This window comes from Populus nigra, chromosome 7, assembly GCF_951802175.1.
Source record: "Populus nigra chromosome 7, ddPopNigr1.1, whole genome shotgun sequence".
In the NCBI taxonomy this organism is placed as follows: Eukaryota; Viridiplantae; Streptophyta; class Magnoliopsida; order Malpighiales; family Salicaceae; genus Populus; species Populus nigra.
In genome coordinates this window covers 16,052,640-16,074,551 of record NC_084858.1, presented here as the reverse complement: position 1 = coordinate 16,074,551, position 21,912 = coordinate 16,052,640, and the positions used below count along the sequence as shown (strand labels likewise).

The window sequence follows — 21,912 nt, the reverse complement described above, 5'->3', positions numbered from 1 at the left end:
TTTTTTTGTGGCAAATGGCTTAACCACATCTCGTTAACCTGCTAAATAAAGAAACCAGCTTCACACTTGACAGAATGATCACTGACCAGCATTTTTGAGAAAATATTGGTGTTGTACAATTTCAGAGCATGAATTGTTGACAAATATCGGAGGATTTCTTTCTAAAAATGCAATGGAATCATGCAAAACATCTCCTTTTACTTTCAACTGAGCTAGAACTCACAAGATCAGTCCAAAAAGGAAAGTCTACGAGGAAATTCACTAAGAAATGTAAATGCATTTGGTAAAGCACAAAGGCTTCTTTTGCCAATAATCTGGAAAGAAGAAACAAGTAAACATACCTTTGCCACATTGAGTCTTTCACGATGGAACTGCATTATTTTGCCTAGAGCAGAAACAGCAGCACCATTGACCATTACACATTCTCTGTCCAACGCCTTAGGATACCCTATCACCAAACTTTTAAACCAGGAACAGCCCCTGCCAAAAGAACTCAAGCATTGAAGGACAGTATAGGAAATAACTCATATAGCAGTAAGCAGAATAACAAAGCTACCTCGAATAAGAGGCTTGAATACCGACCCACCAGGCCACCATCTTCTGCAAATATACCAATTTCCTGTGGAACATTAATGAAGTGTGCCATCATGAGAGGCCTGAGTCAGAGATAATCCTCCTGAACTTCGGGGATCTCATCCTTGCAAGGTCTAAGCTGGTCTGGAAGACTATTCCTGAAGTACCATTCTGTTCAAATTGAATAAAAAAACATTCAAGCAACATATTCAATAAACAAAAACATATTTCCCCTTGCATTGCGAAACTGATACTGTTTGCAACACACACTGGCTTGCAGCTCTTCTATTTACATTGCTAACTAAAATCAGTACAGTGCTCAATAAAAGAGTTTCATATTTCTAAGGATCTAGATGGCCTTGGGGTGAACTTTGCAGAGGGATTAGGAGAAAGCCTGTTACCCTTTTTCTTCGTTGGTGGTGCTGGTTGTGGACACAAACATGCTTGGAGAATCTGTGTTTCTTGTTGAGACTTTCTTTGGAGATTGGTGGTGAGCGTGATCTCTACTTCAAGGTTTGTATAAAAATATAAAATATACATGATTGCTTGGTCAAAGTGAAGTGAAGAATTTTTATTGTTTTGGGATCACTCAAGCAAATAAACAGGCATTAGGTTGGCATGGCCACGGTTTGCACACAATAGTATACAAATTGCTTTTTTCTCTGGCTAGACGCGTCATTGTGAATTCTATGAAGCTTTTCCACCAGTCTCATGGCTATATAGGCATCCTTTTGCTGGATAGGGTTAACAAAAGTGGACAGCTGGGGAAGAGGCGTTGAGATATGTGTTTTATGATTAAGGCTGAGATTGTAAGAGAATTAGGGTGATTGGGAGGGAAAGGGTGGTGGTGGCTATTGGTCTGGGTGAATTGAGGAAGTGGGTTGATAAGAGGGTAGAGGATTTGTATCCGGTCGAGCTTGCAGAGAGGATGTCGTTGTTTGGGATTGGAGTGTGTGATCCAGAGAAAGTGTCTAGATTGTCTATGGAATCGAAGAATTCAGCTGACAATTTTAGATTTCTCAGTCACAGTGGCACTTGGATGACAGTGGTTTGTGAAAAAACGATTCATCAACAAATCAGAATTTCTGCATTAATATGCTTTCTTAGTTTCTTACTGTCATTACAACATCTGCAGTGAATGCTTCCTTCTCTGGATGCAACAGCCTAAGAATGTTGCCTTTAGTTTGAAAAACATGCTTGTTTGTTGCTGTCATTGCATATTAGCTTCAACGTTGCTGGAAAATCAGCCTGGATAACCTTGCTATTTACCTTTCCATGTTAAAAAAAATTATCACCACCTTAGACTTATATTTTAGTTTCTGCCTAGCCCTGTCTTAAAAAAAAATGACAGATTAACTCTTTCATGCCCATAAATAAATGGCAAGAGCTTGAATTGAATCCACTGTAAAACTTTCTTTGAAATAGGATCTAGCAGTCCCCAGAATCAAGACAAGTCCATTACAAGAGCTTATAGCCCTATACATGAGAAGCGTCTTGGTTTTCTTTAGCATCGTTGATGCTCCAAAAAAACTGAATCACTGTGATGGGACAACTCTCTGTCAGGTCCCATTTCCTATTTTTTGTGTGATAGGATGGACGAGTCAAAGCTTTTGCAAGTTCTCAATCTTAGAAACAATCTTTTGTTAGAAATACTTGATTGTTGGAGGCAGTGACAATATTTAGGCAACAACACTTTTACCAGTGACATTCCAAATTCGCTAGGAAACTACAGTTACCTTCAATCTTTGAGCCTTGAAAAGAACATCATTTCTGGTGGCATACCTTTGTCACTTGAAAATTGATCACAGTTACAAACCCTTGACTTTGCTGAAAATCAATTAGCTGGTATTGTTCCCTCATGGCTTGGAGAAAGGTTGTCTAATTTGAAGGTTATCATGCTATGGTCAAATAATCTTTATGCCTCCATCCCTGAAGAACTCTGTTATATAACTTCTTTACAAGTTTTAGACCTTTCTCACAACAAACTGTTCGGAAGCATACCTGGATGTGTTTAAGAAATCCAGTGCCATGATGACCAATGAGTAATTCTTCTGAAGAACACATACAATCTGATTTATACTACACTAGCAAATATGAGGATGTATTGCTGGTGATGAAAGGGAAAATAAGCTATCATGGCACCACCATTCTGAAGCTGGTAGGAAGCATAGACCTTACCAGCGCCAGCATTCAACTTGACTATCTGGCTAGCACTGCTATATTCAGTTCTTTTTTTGGATTTATCAAGCACCTCTTTTTTTCTAGAATCATTGGACAACAACTATGTTTTCTTTGTATCTGCTTATTCACTTATTATGCAAGCATCACAGGTGTTAAACAAACTCCTTTTCACCTAAAGATATTATTGCTTAACTGCTGCATTCATTGCCTTTCAGTGCAACTAGATCTTGCTTGCATGTTAGGAAAGTTCTTCCTTCTTTTTTTCCTTGCTATGCGATTCAGAGTTCATCAATTTGTAATTGCCAAGAAAGCCCGCAGCGTCGCGCGGGCAATCCACCTAGTAGAAACAGAACCAATTTGATGGAAATCAGAGTCATCACTGTAGCATCCTCAGTTTCATCTCCTGTGTCCTTCAACTAAGTTTTACCAATAGTCGCCATACAACAACGTAATTTAAGGGATGAAAATTTTGATCATTATGCATTATTTAGACGAGAGTAGATAAACTCACCCATATTGCTTAAATATTAGGTGAGTCCTCAAATATTATTATTTTATAATACACGCTTTTAATATTTGGTAGATAAAACTATAATATTATTATAAAAACTGTTTTAATTCAAAAAATTAAACTATTACATGACACTTTAAAATATAATTTATATTATTTTCTCATACCAACTAGAATAATAAAAAAATACTTATGAGTGCTGATAAAAGTGGCCAGACAACCAGCAGTCTGCATCAAGAAATAAACACAAGGCAACAAGCAAACCTCATTCCAAGGAACATATACAAACAATTAAATCTGAAATGAGTATAAAAGCAGCATGTCCAGTTAAAGATGACAGAAACTACAGACTTTGTCAGAAACATTTCTTCTTTCTGATTTTCCTCTTCTACTAATTCTTGCTTTCTTGCGTCAATGTCCACCATTTTGCTTCCTGAACGAGATGGTCTGTTTATGAGAACCTTCATTATCTCTACCTAGAAGAAGTTGATTTGGTCTTCGCCTAGAGTTGGTCCTGACAACTGAAAGAGAAGAGATCATGGTTAAGAAAGCAGCCTTTGTTAATGCGAGCACCACTTGTTGACGATACTGTTCTTGAAATTCCAGGCTCAAATGCTTGGAAAATTCTTTAATTGTATTTAGAGCTGCCAACAAATGCGAGGGTGGATATGTTCATTGACAACTTCTGTAAGTAATGCTGTCATATCATTCAAATCGTGTTTCCATGCCTGCAACACATATAAGCAGCATTAGCCCAGGGATGATTGAAGGAAGCTCTTTCTAAGAATTTACCCTGTTCCTCACCCAGGGCAGCTTCAATTCTAGCCAAGGTCTTCTTCCCATGAGCCGAAAATCTTGACAAGTCCTGATTCTTGTCATCTCTCTATGCAGTTTCACATTCTGGTTCATCTTTTATGACTTCGAGCATAAACAACATCTTTTCATTGAACTTCGTGATAAAATGTGGCAATTCGAGTAGAATTCTCGATCCTGATATCTTTCTTCAGCTAAAATGACTACAAATTCCAGTGCAAGAGCCTGGTTTTCGGCTACAGCTCAACTACATTATCAAAATGGGTACTTAGAGACAATGAATTATTCTTTGCCAACCAAATCAATTTGATTCCTTGACCACCACTTGTGCATATTGGTCTGAATAAAGATAGACCGAAATGAAAAGGGTATTCACCATTTGATCCAAATGGGAAATGTACCTATAGTAATTCGATCGATTTTTCCAGTACAAGATAAAATTAGTTGAGTTATGAACTGCCTGAGCATATGCCTCCAAACTCATTTTAGAATCAAATATATTCAACAACCTATTATGGCATTGTGGCATCAACTTACAAAGCAAATGAAGTGCACACTTTAGTTTCCCCTCGGATCTAGAATTCAAAGATTCCTAAAGAAACTCAGTTGGCTCAGGCCATTCATTTCGATCAATTACTACTTTTTGACAAGCTTGGCTACAAAATCGTGAATTTTAGGCAAAAACCTTTCTGGCCTTGTGTATAAAGGCAATCAAGAATTGCAGATTTCAGTTTTTTCATCCTCGAAGGAGGTTTCTTGCCAAAATCCATGCTGATCATCACTTAGAAGAAGAGTGAGGGTCTCAAATGTACTGTATTTGGTGTCCATTTATTCAAGGATTAGATTAAAGCATTTGCGTTAATGAGGTGGTCAAATTACAAAGTCGTGGTACTTTAGCCCTTGGATGGTGGCAACTCTATGTCATGTGGCCCTCGAGCTTCTTTTCTGACATAGGCGCGGTGGGTGTTATAAGAGCAATGGACAAAGACACGTGTTTCTTTCTTTCTAGCAGATGTTCAATATCAGAATGAGTACCTCTTTTAGATTAGAAGTGATTGAATAAGCAATCTATTCCTTTGATTTATGCATTCCAGGAACTGTTAGGGCAAAAAGGGTGAATGCACATAAGAATAGTTCATATACATTCTGCAATGAGAAAACTTGCTGATTAGCACCAAGGTTTCGAAGTGGGACAGACAACATTGACAACTAGAAATAACAATCTAGGATGATAATTTTGATTCCAACTTCCTTCGCAGATGGTTTTCCATGGATAACATGAAGGATCTCCAGGTAGAGGGGATTGACCTTCTCCTGTAAAGTTCCAATTGCTTGATCATTTGGCTTACAGTTTCCTCAGTTGCTAACTTCTTACCTGCCCACAGGATCTGAACAAAAAGAAAAAGGAGTTACTCTATGATAAGTAGAATTCACAGAAATTTAAGCAATTTTCTGTTTTTAAACAAAGGATGGAACTATTGGACTGTACCTCGGCATAAACAGTAACAATCTTGTGAAGATTTTTCTTTTTGGGACCAAGAAGTTCCACATCTGACCTGAAATGAAATAAGAAAAATACTCCATCAGTGGAAAATATAACTGACTGTTTCTAGTTGTACTTCAAACATGTGATGAAAATTTTGACTTACACTTCAACTAGTGAACAAAGCTGATGATGCGCAACTTTGGCCTCGTTTAGATTATTTTCCAGCGGCAAATGTCTTAACCATGTCTTTAAAAACTGTTAAATAGAGAAACAAACTTCACAGAATGGCCATAATATGCTTTTCAAAGGACAAATTAATTCCTAGCTTTGCATGTGCTACTGTTTTACTGACAACATACTCTCCTGTTGAAGATCAGCGACACAACGTATGACGAAAGAAAAAGAAAGAACTAGGGTTTCTCGAGTCTTAAGGTTATAGCCCTAGATCTAAACCATAGAGAAAACACTGTTTTAATATGTTCTGAAATTCAATAATTCCGAAAACTCTTCTTGAAATAACTTACAAATGGTTTGAATAGATGCTAAACTAACCTAAACTAATAAAAACCTAATTAAATCAAAATTCTAAAACCTAACTAGGAAAAGAATATGAAAATAACTAGGAAAATAAAGTAAAATCCTGAACAACAACTTCTAGATCTAATTTGGACATGACAACAAGGTGACCCATTATACTGTATTTCTTCTACTAAATCTCCTAATTGTTCGAATCCAATTTCTTACTAGTGAAGAATAGTTGGAATGAACCAGATCAAAATTATGTTCATTTTCATCAGAAAGCTCGCTTTACTTGTTCAGTCTTCTATACTTGTTCAGTCTTTCTTCTTGGACTTAAACTTGTCAATACGTGTATCGCTTCAATAAGTCCAAAAGGAAAGTCTAAAAGGGAGTAGAAGATGAAATGTGTACGCATTTGGTAAAACATAAAAGCTTCTTTTTCCATTGATCTGGGAATAGGAAAAAAGTATATATATATACCTGTGCCGCATTGAGTTTTTCACGATGGAACTGCAAAAATTTTCCTAGAGCAGAAACAGCAGCATCATGGGCCATTACATATTCTATCTGCAACGCCTTAGGATGGTCTATAACCGCTTTCAAAGCATAAAAAGCCCCTGCCGAAGAAAAAAGTGATGTGATTTATTACAGTAACAGACTGCACTGGACTAACTCATGTAGCAGAAAGCAGTATAACAAGCAACCTCTAAGAAGAGACTTGAATGCAGACCCACCAAACTCAGCAAATATCCCAATTGCCTGCACAGCCACCTGAAACGACAGTATTTTGAATCAGAAATGCACCACATGAATGCGTGCCTACATTACAGGCATGAGTGGGAGATAAACCTCTAGAACTTCGGGGTTCTCATCCTTGCATGCCTCAAACAGAAACAGAAGACAAATATTGTACTGCCTGTTTTATCAGATTGTATTAAGCACATTTAAATAACAAGCTGAATCAATAAAAACGAAGTGTTCTACCTGAATGCTTCTTCTGGGAATTGCTTTGCAACATCACAAAATATGCGCAAGCCAGTTCTTCGCTCTTTAGCTATTTTATCCTTTTCCTGAAGGCAAAGAAACAAGGGAAAATGAAAACAATTAGAACGGAATTGGAAAGTCATCAGGGTAGCCTAGAAGCAGCATTCATGCTACAGTTTTATGGATGAAACTGAGATCAGTTAGCATCACAGAATCTGAGCAGAAATGAATGGTTAAACTCACCCACATAAGTTGTATGCAAGGTAAAAGCTTGCCGAGGAATGGTGAGAAAGAAGACTTTTGTATTCTGATGAAAGTGGCCAAACAATCAACTGCCTGCATCAAGAAATGAACATAAGGCAAGAAACAGAACTCATTTCAAGGAACTTGCACAGATAATTAAATTTGAAATAAGCGGCAAGGCATATCTAATTAAAGATGACAAAAACTACAGACTTTGTCATAAACTTTTTGTTCTTCTTGTAACGTCTGCTTTATTACATCAATGTCCCCTACTTTGCTTCTTGAATTCAAAACATTCATTATCTTCTTCAAGAACAAGTCAGTCTGGTCTTCATCTAGAACAGGTCCAGACATCTGAAAGATAAAGAGCATTAGTACGCGAACAGCATTTTGCTATAACATATGAATTCGATTAGCAGAATCATTATCCTTGGAAAGATATATAGAAGTAAAAAAATATGATTAAAGTAGAAACAAGCAATTTGAATTCTTCTGATGTAAGATCATAGACAGCTATACGCAGTACAGATTTATTAAAAGCAATACAGACCTTCATGCATTCCTCCAATGAGTCCAAAATTATTGCAGCAATTTCGGGCAAGGATTCCTACTCAGCAATAGCAATTACAAATTACAAATTTCTTAAATGGCAGCGAAGCTTAATAAAAAGTCATTTCTTTGATTAAAAAAAAATGTCATATCCAGATAGAAATTACCTTACTTAGTGCTTTTACCAAAGCTGGTAACACATCAGAACATAACTTCTCGAAAGGAGATTCATCAGACAATTCAAGATTCCCTTTTTGTTTTGCTTCTTTAGATGATTTTAATAGCACTGGCATGGCTAGTGTGGAAGCACAAAAAAATTAAATTGTTACTGTCAGTGATGCAGGAGCATTCCTGATAAATAAAAAATTTACATTGAGAAATTAAGATGAGATAAATGGTGCTTAACAAGGTTTAGGACAGCTGAAAACTTTCATAACAAGCTCAGATTTTGAATTTAACTTCAAAGGAAAAACTGTATTAATTCTAAGCAAAACACCATGCAATCCATATATGACTAGAAAGCTACACGTATCTAGGTTCTGATGCTTCAAATGGTGTGTGCGGTATCGGAGTTTCCTAGAGGAAGTTGTGACAGTTTTACTCCAAGGTGTGCAGGCTGTCAGGAAATCTGCAATCTATTCTGAGCATTAGTTTTAACTTGCAGAATTATGCCTTCTTTGTCAAGGACCATTGATGTGTAAATACCTGAAGCAGCAACTCTTCGAATCTCTTCGTTGAGTTGAAAGTTGAGAAATGGAACTAAAGTCTGAGCAACCTACACAAATACAGCCTTTTACGTTTTGTTTGAAGAGATTCAAGAAAGGAAAATCATATGAAGTGCTACATAACTAACCTCTTCGATCCATACAGAAAGTCCTTCCTTCAACTCATCAGCAAGTAAATACAGCCCTTCACAAGCTGCAACTTTCTCCTCCAGGACCTTAGTCTTGATCCATATCTTTCGTTCTCCAAGAATCAGGGCCCTGATACTGTAAAAATCATATATCCCTCAGCAAAAGGAAAGGGCTAAAAATCATAATATCAGATCATAATTCGAAACACCAAATGTTGCTATCTTATTGTTAAAATAATTTCTTCTGAAAGCATAAAGCTAAAAGAAAAGATTTCTCGATTTCAGAGTATAGCTTATGCCATTGTAGCATTGTTTTAAAAGAAATTTACTTATAACATATGCATTAGAGGAATGAAGAAAAATTTTCATCTTAAAAGCCAACCTTCCGTCTGATTCATCAACATTGTCAGGATTCTCAGGTATAAGGACATATGATCCAATTTTAGCAGACCTGAGCAAACGAGGAATGGAGACACTCATATAAGGTTTGAATTCTTTTCCCAAGCATTTCCCCAGTCTGGCCCATGCCTGAAACATGGTTATTGATTTGTGTTAGATAAAAAGCAGGTATAAATGAAAGTACTGCGTTTATGTTTCAAATGAAATCGAAGAAGTAACATTAACATACTTGCAACAGTTGACATCTCATTGGATCATTTGCCTCTAATTCAGATCTTTGTAACGAGATAAGCATTTTCACAACCTTGTATGAGATAACAAACAGTTAGTGAGGCAATGATCTCACAATTACAGATCATTTGGCCTTGCTGACCCCATCTGTTTGGGTTACAGGCTGACTTCAGGTGGTCTATTCTTAAAAACTTTATTGACAATTACCATATCAGTATCATCTCTGATCTTCTCCTTTCCTACAGCCATCCAAACCATAGTGATGCAATCCACGGAATTGGCTAGAAGGTTGTGATCAAGTTCCTTTTTCGCAGACATCATTATAACCTTAAGGTAAGGCATGACAGTACTGTAATACTCTGCAAACTGATCCTACAGTGTCAAAATAAAAGGATAAATGAAATGTAAGAAAAATAAAACTTAGATTAAGAGACTATCAAGAAGTACCTGTGATGAATAAGCAACTGCAGACAATACTTTCAAAGTTTCACCCTTGATCATGTGCTTTTCTTCCTGCATTAGTGCCAAAATGAATTATAAACAAGGGTGCATACAGTAGAATGAATTGTATTTTTAAGATAATATACCCTTAATTCTTTGAGCAATTTGGTGACAATTTCTTTTAGGTAAGGATTTAGAATACTTGGAGTGCAGTTCGAGGTGAATTCAAACAATGCTGAATAAGCTTGCACCTGAGAGGATATAATAAGTAAAATATGAAGAATCAAGGATATAAAATCTATAGGCAAGATGGCAAAAGGATACTGATAATACAAGATTAAGCCAGGATTAACTACTTCAGGAATCGAAGTACCTGAACGCGGGGATAATTGAAATCATCCATGGCTTTCGTTAATGCAGGAAGAACTTGGTCACGATACTGGTCTTGAAATTCAGGTTTCAAATTCTTGGAAAATTGTTTAATTGTATATAAAGCTGTCAAACGCACACAAGGGTGTATGTCTTCTTTGACACTTCTTATAATTCTTCCTGCCATTTGATCCCAACTGTGTTTCGACTCCTGCAAAATATAGAACCTTAGGGATGATTTTGAAGTCCAATAAAGCCACAAGAATTAGAACCAATGACAAAACATTAGAATGGAAACGGAGAAATAATCTGAGACCTTTAGACTTGAGCATCTCTCTGCAACAATGCCAAGGGAAAGAACCGCAGCGTGGCGGCTCTGCCAATCTTCAGCACAAAAATTAATTGCAAATAATCGGGGGAAATACCTCATAAGAACTTCCCCACCTAAGGCGGCTACAATTCTATCCAAGCACCTTGCCGAATGCAGATTCTGTGTATCACTCTCTGCAGTTCCCCATTCTGAGTCATCTTTCAAATTTGCTAGCAGAAGCAAAATCTTTTCAAGTAACTTTGGGATTGCGAGTTGCGATCCTAGCAACATCTGTCGACCCTGAACTCTTTCTTCAGCTAAAGCAATCACAAATTCTAGTGCAAGAATTCTTGTTTTGTCTTGGAGTTCGACTTCACCTAGGATCCTAAGCACAGATAGAACTACATAATCAAATTTGCTGCTCAAAGTCCATGGCTTCTCCTTTGTCAACACAGTCAATTCCTTAACTACCGCCTGTACATCTTTGTCTGATTTATGCTCAACCAAAGTGGAAATGGTCTCCACTATTTGAATCATAAGGACACTATACCTATCATGATTCGATCGATTCGTCCAGTACAAGAGAAAACGATTTGAGGTCAGAACTGCCTCAACCTGTACCTCTAAACTCATATAATCAGAATCAAATATATCCACTAAACTATCATAAAAGGAATCAGGACTAACAACCAGATCTTCGACAGCACAATGCGGAATCAACTTATAAAGCAAAGAAACAGCATACTTCACTTTTTCTTCAGAATCAGAATCCAAAGATTCATAAACAAACTCAAGAAGCTCAGGCCAATCATTTCCAAGTCTTACTTCTTTAGTGACAATCTTAGCGACAAAATCGCGAATCTTATTCAAATTCTTTATTGAACTCTCTGTATTCAAAAAATCAAGAATTGCAGATTTGATTTCTTTATCCAAGAAAGAGGTTTCTTGACAAGGTCCTTCCTTATCTTCTGTAAGAATCTGGCATAGAATATCAAAGGCATACTCCTTGCAGTTTCCAAAGTCAGAGCCGCAAGTCTTATAGAAAGAAACAAGGCAAAAACAGAAGGACGTAAGGTAATTGTTTTTAAGGTAATTCAAGAGGTTTTGGGCATACATTAAATCAGTGGAGGTTTCAGGGAAGTTAAGCTCTTCAATAAGACAAGTAAGAGGTAAGGTATCTGGTGATTCCAGGATTTCCATGGTTTTTCTTCTGAGATAGTCCCTGGTTGAATTCAGGGATGACTGCGTCGGCGGTGAAAGTAATGGTGACCTCTGTGAGCCCAATGATGGTGGCCTTAGTCTTGATGTTGGTGGTGGTGACCAGTTTATGGCTGAATTTGGGTTTCCTCGGGTCGGACGGAGTTTGGCCCTCAAGAGCGAAGGCAGGGACATCGATGGTGGTGTAGCTGAATCCTGAGGTAGTGGCGATGAAGTAGTGGAGGCCATTCTTGAAAGATTCTTAAAAATGGAGAGTTTCTTGAAGAAGAGCTGATGTGAATCATTTGAAGGGAAGGACTGAAATTTTAAAAGGGCGGGCTTTCTGGTTTTAGTTAGTTGGTTGTTGAATGTAACATAATGTGATTTCAGGGACTAAATTGAAGCATTTTCTTTAATGAGGTGGTCAAATTGGAAAAATTAGATTAATCACGGGGCTTTAAAGAGCACAATGACAATTTTTTATAGATACCACCATAGAGATAATACCATATATATGTGATAAGAAGCTTACAAACAATTATATTAATATATAAAAATAAATTCGACGTTAAGAAATACAGAACCTACCTACCTAATCATCCCACTCCCTCTTAAAATCATTATTATTAAACTTGCCTTGTCCATAAAATTTTTTATTAACTGGATCAAGGTTCAGGCGCGCTAGCTGGAGTAAACACCATGCAGACTTCGAACTATTAGCAGACTTTGAGGCATTTTCACTAACACTGGCGGCGGCGCAGATCATATTTCTTTTTATGGGAGTAGTTGTTATTGAATGCTCTCCAATTTCTCCTGGAACTATGAAGTAGGGATCTCAATGATTAAATCAAGCTAATATATCAAGTTATTAAGTTGACGTTTATGGAAATCTCAATGAGTTGTCTTGCTAGTCAAGAAAGTTTGTTTCATTCCTTAATTTTCTAGGTTCAAATCTTTTTTTTTATAAAAATTAACGTGGGTGTCCGACCAACGTATCTCGACTAATTTTATGGGTCCTGAAGTTAACGACCATGTAAGTTTTCAATAGTCTTGAGGTTTGTGGAACTTGAACAGATGATCTCTAAGAAGCAAAAGGTTAAATTTTAACATTACACTTGATAGTAAAAAATTTCTTGAACATAAAAATGATTATTTAGGTTATTAGAAATTTTTTGATATTGTTATTAAAATCGCTCAGCAAATTAGTCTTGAAATTCACTGATCTGACTTCTTATCTAATTTATATTTTAAATTAAATTATGTTGAAGTTATTTTTATGTGATTTAAATAATTTAACATATTTAGAAATAACTTGATAATCAGGTAAAAATATGAGTTGACTTAAAAAAAATCAAGACAACACGAAAACATGTTAATAAGAGAAGGAGGAATTATAATAGAATTTGTTTTTCAATAGAGTTTAGATTATCGATATGGCCTGTGAGAGGTTCTCTGCTCGTGTATTGAGGAGTGTATTAGGTGATAAGAGTGAGTTATCAACCTCTTGGTTGTTTCTGTTCATGAAGCTTTCTTGGAGTCTGGTCTTGTTGGATTCGATCCTGTATCTAGAACACCTGTTGATGGACTTCAATTCCCGGAAGAGTGGCCTTCATCAGCTACCCCCACTGTCGCTTTCCTACACTCTTCCTGAACTTTTGGAGAAGGAGGATGTTTCTGAATCAATTGTTTTGAATATAAGGAGGTTGATCAATAATGGTGCTGTAGTTTCAGGGTCTTTGGCCGAGAGCAGGACAAAGTTGTATTTGACTTTCGATCAGAATATATTTGCCCCAGTTTTGGATTTGTTGCGGACAAATTGTCTTGAGAACGACAGGATGAGTGAAGTTAACGAGTTCTGGAAAGCCTTGAAGGATCAGCTTGCTATGCCATTTTCCATACAACTTTCCGAGAGGACTGGTGAGACTCTTCCGCCTTGCTTTTTGAGCCTATCATCAGATTTAAAGCTCAAGATTTGGGTTTCTTCCTGCCACGAATGTCGCGACACTTCATGCATTAATTCAAAGCAGCAGAGTTTCTGTTCAAACAATGATATATGGAAGCAGAAGTATGTGGATGAGTTTGGATACGCCTCTGAATCCCAAAGCTTTGGAAATTGGAAAAACAGATTTGGCTCGGATTGGAAGATTAAGAAGAACAATTACGAGGAGACAAAATCTGAGTCCTGCTGGCAGGATTTCTTCGACCCCAGAGGCTCTTTCACTTCCCAATTCAGGCCTTCTCTTTTGACGCACTTATTTTAAAGAGAAGGAGATGATGTCCATAGCTCGAGCAACTGCAAGTTTCTGGATGTCGATGTTTTCTGCTAGATCTTAGAGTAACATGAAGTCCACTTGAGAGAGCGCATCAGTTTTGATGTTTATTTGTCATATGGTTGGACTCCTGCATTCTCTCAGTTGTAATTTTATCTTCTTCGATTGTTTATGTTCATAATTCAACTATCTTGGGGCTCGCCTTCTGTCTTTTTCATTGATTAAATTTTGTTTGCATGGATTTCAAACAGCAAAGCTTCAAGAAAAATTTCAAGTCTAAATTCAAAGAGGACATGGGAGCAAAAAAGTTTTTTTTTTTTCAAGAAATTATTAAGACAAAATTGTGTTGTGCGCAGTTTTTTTCTTAAGATTTTTTTGCCAAAAATATCTCTAGTTAAAACTCACTACTTTGTTTATATATTTCATTATGATATAAGAATATATTTTTTTATATATAACATGCTTTGTGTAATAAAAACTTATCATGAAAAGCAAGTTTAAATAAAAAAATAAAATATAAATAAATCTTGATAATTTTTACACGAATGTATAAGAAAATAAAAGAATAATTAATTTAAATAAAAATGTATAAAAACTTCAAAATAAAAAAAAATAGATATTTTACTCTTATTGAATATTCAAGATAATTTTTAATAGAAAAATATCTACATTAAATTCATATTTAATTATACATAAAGTAATTGGTAACATTACCATTAAAAATATCTAACCTTATGGTGCCATCACATGTTTTTTAAAATATTATTGTAATTATTATATTTGAAAAAGGATTTCATTTTAAATATTAAAAAAATTTAAGAAATAAAAAAAAAAAAAAACCAACATAATCAAGCCTAGACATGTTTGTGTTTGAACTTGAAAGGACAACCTGGATGTGTTTCGCCATGGAAAGCTAGGACCTCCGTACATGTTTTTAAAAAAACACAAGTCAGCTGCGATACAAATAAATTCTTTCAAGTTCTATTCATTTCAATAATGTTTTCATTTATGAGCAAAAGAACCCGTATTCAGGGCTACTTAGTACTGAAGGGAAACTACATGGATTTCAACTAAAGTGAACAAAAACATCTTACCTATAATGAGTTTGCCAGGGAATGAGGCGAGACTATTAACACTCTTAACTATACCAGTGAACAATAACATCTTAATTCTTACCTATACCAGTTCACCGTGTACAGAGAATATAAACGAGAAATAACTGTACTCTCAAGGGTCTCTTTATTAGATATGATTGGTGAACAGAAGCAGACGCTGCCGCAAACTGGAACATATTCTAAAACCTAAGCAACACAAACAGTTAAGTCTCACATCTTACACACCGAGCGTTTACAGGGAAATGCTATTTAATTGCAGGACATGTTACAGTGAAATAAACAGAATCTAAAAATAGCCTTATTGGATGTAATCCGGATGTTCCAGAAGCCTAGACCATTTGCCAAACAAGGCCTAACACTGCTTGAATGAAGAGGTACAAAGAAGAGTGAATTTGCAAGTTTATTAAAAAGATCAAAAATCCAGAAGTCACTTCTTTAGCAGCAGTGCACTGCATTGAGCCATTATTTTTGATGCCCTGGTAATAGAATCAGTCATATAGAAATTGTCTATAGCAGCTTCGAAAGGAGTTGAACTCATCTTCTTAGTGGCATCAGGCTTCAATGAAGCCCAAAAGGTAGCTGGCTCTCTTTCTTCCACGCTCAAGAGGTTTGGCGCAACTGTCTTAATCCGGGATCGGATGGCCCCAACTGTATCATAGGGCAACCGCACCCCCGCTACCTCGGAAAGAGCACGAATTATCTTCCAGTCATCCCTGGCATCACCAACTGTTGGAACTGCAGGCAAAGTCTGTTGCGTACACCCTTCTGTGTTTTCATACGTCCCTTCCTTCTCACTGAATGCTGATGCTGGTAGAATTACATTGGCACGATACACACCTCGGTCCCCATGGTGCCCCTGATATACAACAAAGGCATCATTTGGAAGCTTTTCCAAATCCACATCATCAGCACCCATCAGATACACAAACTTGGCACTCTCAATACTTTGGCTCGATTCTGGCACAAGTCCAAGGTCAAGGGCTGCAGCTTGGGCAGCATTGAGAAGCAACACATTGAAACCATTCCAGTCAGGTCGTACAACATTCCCATTTTTCGTTATGGCTTCTACAGCAGAGAAAATTGCATCCTTGTCCGATCTCTCAAAGAGTCCAGCACCCACGATGATGGCTGGATTTTTGGCATTTGAAAGTGTTGAGCAAAAGGGGTGACGACCCTCTGCGATTTCAGTTAGAGTTTCAGGACCAGTGCCTAGATGCTCACAATCATAGTTGAAATCAGTGGGAGGGCCAACATAAGCAACCTTAGCATTACTTCCTCGAACTGTCTTGCGGATTCTGGCATTTACCATGGCAGCTTCTACCCTTGGCTGACAATTCATTAAATGAATTATGAGATTACATGACCAATAGTCCCAATCAATCCAAACGCCTTGTAAACAAGATTACTTCAAAGTCATTGTGGCAATGAAAAAGTGTAAAGGAGTGTACAAATGCAAAGAACAAATTCAAGACATCATACCCACAGAAGACAAGTTCATAGTTGTAAAGTCATATGCGATGATATAGTGGCTGTAATCCAAGAATTCAATTCTGCAAATGATTGAAAATGTCAATGAGATTACCTGGGTTCCAACCAAGAGGAAAACATCTGCATTCTCAAGACCACTAATGCCACTGTTCATAATATATCCAGATCGTAGATCAGCATTTGGGCTAGGGCCATTTCCTTCGCACCACACATTATTTGACCCCATTTTGTTTAAGAAATCTTTCAGAGCCATCATGGATTCAGCATCAGATAGTTTACCAGCAATGCCCACCATTTCCTCTGGCTTAACTTGATGAGCAATCTCAGCAACCACAGCTAAGACATCATGCCAGCTCACAGCCTTAAAGCGCCCATCTGCACCGCGAATCATAGGATCATTTAGCCTCTGCCTCTTTAAACCATCATAGCAAAACCGAGTTTTGTCTGATATCCATTCTTCATTTATATCCTGAAATATGTCAGTCCAAAATCATGAGTAGGCACCCTTGCAGTCTTGTACACCAAAAACACTTAAACCATAACAAAAAAGTTGATAGCGTTGGTTTTTTTTTCCCTTCTAATCTAAAATAATCATAGTAGGATATTAAAAGCAAAGTATATTGAAGTGCTTTGCCCCTTAATTAAAATAAGTAAAATACACAAGCTTGATTGCCTCCAAAGTGATTCACTTGATAGAAATTAAAGCCATACAACCCTAAATCAATCTGTTGAATGAAACAAGTTAAATGGACCTGATAATCCTTCATGAACTGAAACAGCGCATCTAACATAACTTAACAATAACTTATATTGTGTAACATTAAACCACAATAAACACAGCAGCCTACTTGTAGAATGCTACAATTAAGCCATTGATATATTTATTCCCTCGCAATAGAAAATCTACTGGTAAATTGTTGTATATTATATAGTTTAACATTTATAAGCTCACAGCACCCTTGTCAACATCAGCAGATGGATACAATGCAAAACCACTAGTAGACCTAATTGTCAAATATGAAATAATAGCCTTATTTCCTCTTCACGGAAAATTATGACCCCTTCAAAGCACGGGACAAATTTGCTTTCAGAAGGAAGCAATTAGATGCTTTGGTTAGACCAGCCAATAAACTGTCTGAAAAATAAAGAAAATAACACACTACATTGCAGGGAATCTACCTCATTCAACCGTGGAGTGATGCGCAAGACCTCTGGACCTCTGCTATCAATCCGGATGTTGGATCCAACTGCATCAGTGATATCAATGGTCTCTGTACCTTTCAACTCCCAATTTCGAGCTTTAAATGCAAAAGGTTTCGACGTAAGGGCTCCCACAGGACAGATATCTATCACATTTCCAGATAGTTCACTTGTCATAAGTTTTTCAACATAAGTTCCGATTTCTTCTCCACTGCCACGACCTAGCATGCCAAGATCCTGAACCCCGGCAATTTCTGAGGCAAACCTCACACACCTGTGGGTCAACAATAGAATAAATTAGTTTGCATCAGAAGATAGTACAGTGTGCGCAAAACTACAACCAAGATTTATAAATGCTAACAGATAGCAAGAAAAGGTTGATGGAAAATTACACAGCAATCAACTGTAACTTTAACCATTACCAATGCTGCATCATTTGCAATTACATCAAAGATTCATTTTTACCACAATACCCCACTGCACACGACCTAACTTAATCCCATTACATCACTAGAGTGAAAATAAATCAACAGATCTCTAATGCCTAATCAACCAACATATCAAATGCTAAAATGAACTAACAAGATAAGTACATGAAAGATTACCCAAGACAAAATAAGTTGGTTAAAGCAGAAACAAGAAAACTTGCTGGCTTCCAATAAGTTAATCATAAAAAAGGGTAAATGATAGAAGTTTTTCCATGGCAGGCAGGACTATTTTAGGAATTATCCCATTCATCAACTTGGGACATCCAGCATAAATTGCTTCCAAATATAATTGATAGAGGGAGAGGTGGCAAAAGCAAGAAAACACAAACTACAGGATATCAAAGGAAATGCATGCAGAAAACAGGACAATAACATGATCATAATATTGAACAGGAATAGTATTTCTGGATAAGTCAGAACAATCACAAAGATTAAACTAGCTTCCACTTCTTTAAGTGTAAGAATGAAACTAGAGATCAAAAATCAAGCATGAAAACACAAAGTGGAGCCTAACCAAATTTGTGCCAAGTAATCTCTTATAACCTTGATCATAGTGACAAAGCCTGGGATTCAAACCCTAGCAAGGTCTTGGTGCATCATTCATCAAAACAGAATATATATATATATATATATAGAAAACAAATGGGGGAAATAGAAAAGGATTCACAGACAAGATTTGATCACTCTTTGCAGCATGGAGAAGCAAATCTGAAAGAAATTGTCCTAAATGAAAAGGCTACACAGAAGTATTTGCATTGTGGTCCTAAAGTCAAATTGTTGCCATGCAGAATATGCACATAAATATTCTCATATTTAGCACTACTCGCCTAAAACAAACATTTAATAATTTGAAATAATCATGTTCATATAATTGATGGCAAAATGATTTCAGAATCAAACCTTGTACACTGGATGCAACGAGTCATAACGGTCTTAACCAGAGGGCCAAGATTCTTATCAACAACTGATCGCTTCACTTCAGTGAACCGGCCGCGATCAGATCCAAATGCCATACTCTGATCCTGAAGATCACACTCTCCACCTTGATCACAAATTGGACAATCCAATGGGTGATTCATCAACAAAAATTCCATAACCCCTTCTCGTGCTTTCTTTGCCACAGGTGTGTCTGTCTTAATCTTCATTCCTACAATATAAACCATCTGATAAATAAAATATAATTAAGAAATAAACCAAGCACAAAGGAGGATACAAATTCTTAAACTAAGCAATTCTGAAACCTCAATCATCAAATTAAGAACACTAAGCCATCTAAGATACTAAGCAAAAATTATTCAAAAAAAAGGGGAAAACAAAGGAAACGTGCAAGTTCATAAGACCTTGCATCATAAAATCAAGGTTTCTTATGACTATATAAGCGAATCAAAATGTGTTTGCAAATACAATGCATATCATAAAATCAGGATAAATCATATACACAAATGATAGCAAATAAATCAGAAGCATGGACATTGAGAGCAAAAACAAGAAACATCAAATCAATCATAATTAAATCAAATCAAGATTTTCTACTAAAGAAACTGCAAGAAACTAAAACTAACTACTCTGAGTCACAACCATAAAACAAGAAAAGAATCAGAGAGATCGTCTAAAATTTTGTAAAGGTAAACCAAACAAAACTGAGCCAAAATAATAGACACCTTCAAGAACCTCTAGAGAAATAAGCAAATGAGAAAAACAATAACTTTAAGAACATCAAACTAAAAATATATAATGCATGGAGCCTTGAATAGGAGAAAACAAAAACCATAAAGAATAGAATGTTCAATATATTAAACAATTACAGTATTTCAGAATCTAGGCCCCCAAATGTCACACTTTGAGCATTGGAATGAGCCACAAAATTTCCGTTTCTAAAAAATAACACATTATATCATAAATTAAACCCCATTTCTGTTGGTAAACAGAACCCACAACTAAATTGAAAATCCAATTAAGCCACAAGAACACCAATTACTAATTAAACCCATCAAAATCACACAAATCAGAATCATAAATTACCATTTATCTCTACTAATAGAGCAAATTAGAGAACTACGAACCCAAATCACATAAAGCCAAAGCCTAGACCATTAATTATAAAAAAAAAAAATCAGTTTTTCAATCAATAATCAAACAAGTTAAATACTTTTTTACCAAATTAAACACCAGATAAATCAATTAAGAACTCAACCCCCGACGAAATCATAAAAACTCAAAACACACGTTACAAAATGAATTAAAACAAAACCCCAGATGAACCACAAAAAATCCAATCTTTACGCAAAATCCACAGAAATTACACTAGCTTCCACCACATTCACCATCCAAATCAAAACCCAAATGACAAAAAACATAAGAACCCAAAAAAAGTTCAACGTCCCATCTTCTACTTAAAATCAGCAAAATCACAGGACGAAACCAGAAGCCCCAAATTCCACTTAAACTATCAAAATCAGTCATAAATTATCTCTCATTTCAACCAATACAGTACATTAGAAAACTAATCACTTCTAAAAAAACCCAAATCACAAAAGGGCAAAATCCTAACCACAAATCTCCAATCTTTACTCAACAATCAAAACAAACGACACTCATTTCCACCAAAATTCACTATCCAAACCAAAAACCCAGATAAAAACAAACAAAAAACAAAATTAAAGCCCTAACCAGGAAGAGCAGGCATAGCGCAAGAAGCAACAGGCTTAGGACTCTTCTCCACCTCAACAAGACACATACGACAGTTCCCAGCAATCGACAACCGACTATGATAACAAAACCTCGGAATATCAACACCAGCAACTTCACAAGCTTGTAACACTGTCATCCCTTTCGGGATTTTCACTGGATACCCATCAACAAACACTTCGATTGCATCGTCCGGGTTCGGAAAGTGAACTCTGGCACCACCTAGTGGTGTTCGTGGTGGAAGATCAGGTTGTGGGGTGGTTGCGGGTTCGGCTGATTGAAGCTCCGGTTTAGTCACGATCGAGCGTAGAAGAAGGTTTCGGGCGGCGGTTTTTTGGGGTCTTATGAGCCTTGAAGCTAACAAGCCTAACCCCATTTTTGTGTTTGTGTTATTTTTTGGTGTCAAGGTTTGAGATCTCAGAAAGAGAAATGGTGGGGAGGAGGAGGAGGAGGAGGCGTGTGTTTGGTGTTTGCAATGGTTAATGAAGGGGTGTTTACGTGGCGGACTTTTTGACCGGCCCGATTTACTGTTGTTGGGCCAGTACCTGATGTTTTTATCAAGTGATCAAGATTTCAAGACCTGATCGGGTAGACACGATCCGAGGATTGATCCAGCTTAGGCGAGGTCGAGGGAGTTGGTTTTAGGGTGTACTAGAAGTAATAGAAATGTTATTAATGAAATATACAAATAAATACTTCATATTACAAATATAAAGACATTTTTTTTCATAATTAAATAAAAATTTTCATGAGTACTTTAATTATATATACATTATCTACAATCTATAAGCTTAAAAATTATTAACAAAATAATAAAAAAGTGAGGCTAAATTATTGTAAGAACACTCATAAAATATTATTTTATTGAAATGATGTTTTGTATTTTTTTTTAACCTTTCAACTATATTTTATTTTATAATTTTATTAATATTAATATCAGGTATTATTAGTGCTTGACATATCTTTTTATGAATGTATTTGATTCATTATTGTTGTTCTGTTAA

At 36.4% G+C, this 21,912-nt stretch overlaps 3 protein-coding genes across 3 annotated transcripts; 1 reads left to right on the top strand and 2 right to left on the bottom strand.

Annotated features, from left to right (window-relative positions):
- Positions 1-41: 41 nt before the first annotated feature.
- Positions 42-11,908, bottom strand: LOC133700111 (uncharacterized). The gene is made up of 25 exons (XM_062123671.1): positions 10,469-11,908; positions 10,157-10,363; positions 9,930-10,034; positions 9,790-9,855; positions 9,550-9,714; positions 9,341-9,415; positions 9,095-9,240; positions 8,713-8,848; positions 8,565-8,634; positions 8,027-8,154; positions 7,861-7,917; positions 7,524-7,703; positions 7,311-7,403; positions 7,068-7,153; positions 6,933-6,999; positions 6,788-6,854; positions 6,564-6,700; positions 5,728-5,819; positions 5,568-5,634; positions 5,428-5,466; positions 4,058-4,148; positions 683-744; positions 579-619; positions 342-480; positions 42-161 (listed from the first exon to the last, which is right to left on the bottom strand). The coding sequence occupies exons 1-25, from the start codon at positions 11,906-11,908 to the stop codon at positions 42-44; spliced, it is 3,876 nt and encodes a 1,291-aa protein (XP_061979655.1).
- Positions 11,909-13,092: 1,184 nt separating this feature from the next.
- Positions 13,093-13,920, top strand: LOC133700110 (F-box protein SKIP22-like). Its single transcript, XM_062123670.1, has one exon. The coding sequence runs from the start codon at positions 13,093-13,095 to the stop codon at positions 13,918-13,920; it is 828 nt and encodes a 275-aa protein (XP_061979654.1).
- Positions 13,921-15,149: 1,229 nt separating this feature from the next.
- LOC133698649 (NADH dehydrogenase [ubiquinone] iron-sulfur protein 1, mitochondrial-like) lies at positions 15,150-21,490 on the bottom strand. Its single transcript, XM_062121651.1, has 5 exons — positions 20,891-21,490; positions 19,121-19,367; positions 17,712-18,006; positions 16,627-17,001; positions 15,150-16,371 (listed from the first exon to the last, which is right to left on the bottom strand). Exons 1-5 carry the CDS (start codon positions 21,282-21,284, stop codon positions 15,472-15,474), a joined length of 2,211 nt encoding a protein of 736 aa, XP_061977635.1. The 5' UTR covers positions 21,285-21,490; the 3' UTR covers positions 15,150-15,471.
- Between the last annotated feature and the right edge of the window lie 422 nt (positions 21,491-21,912).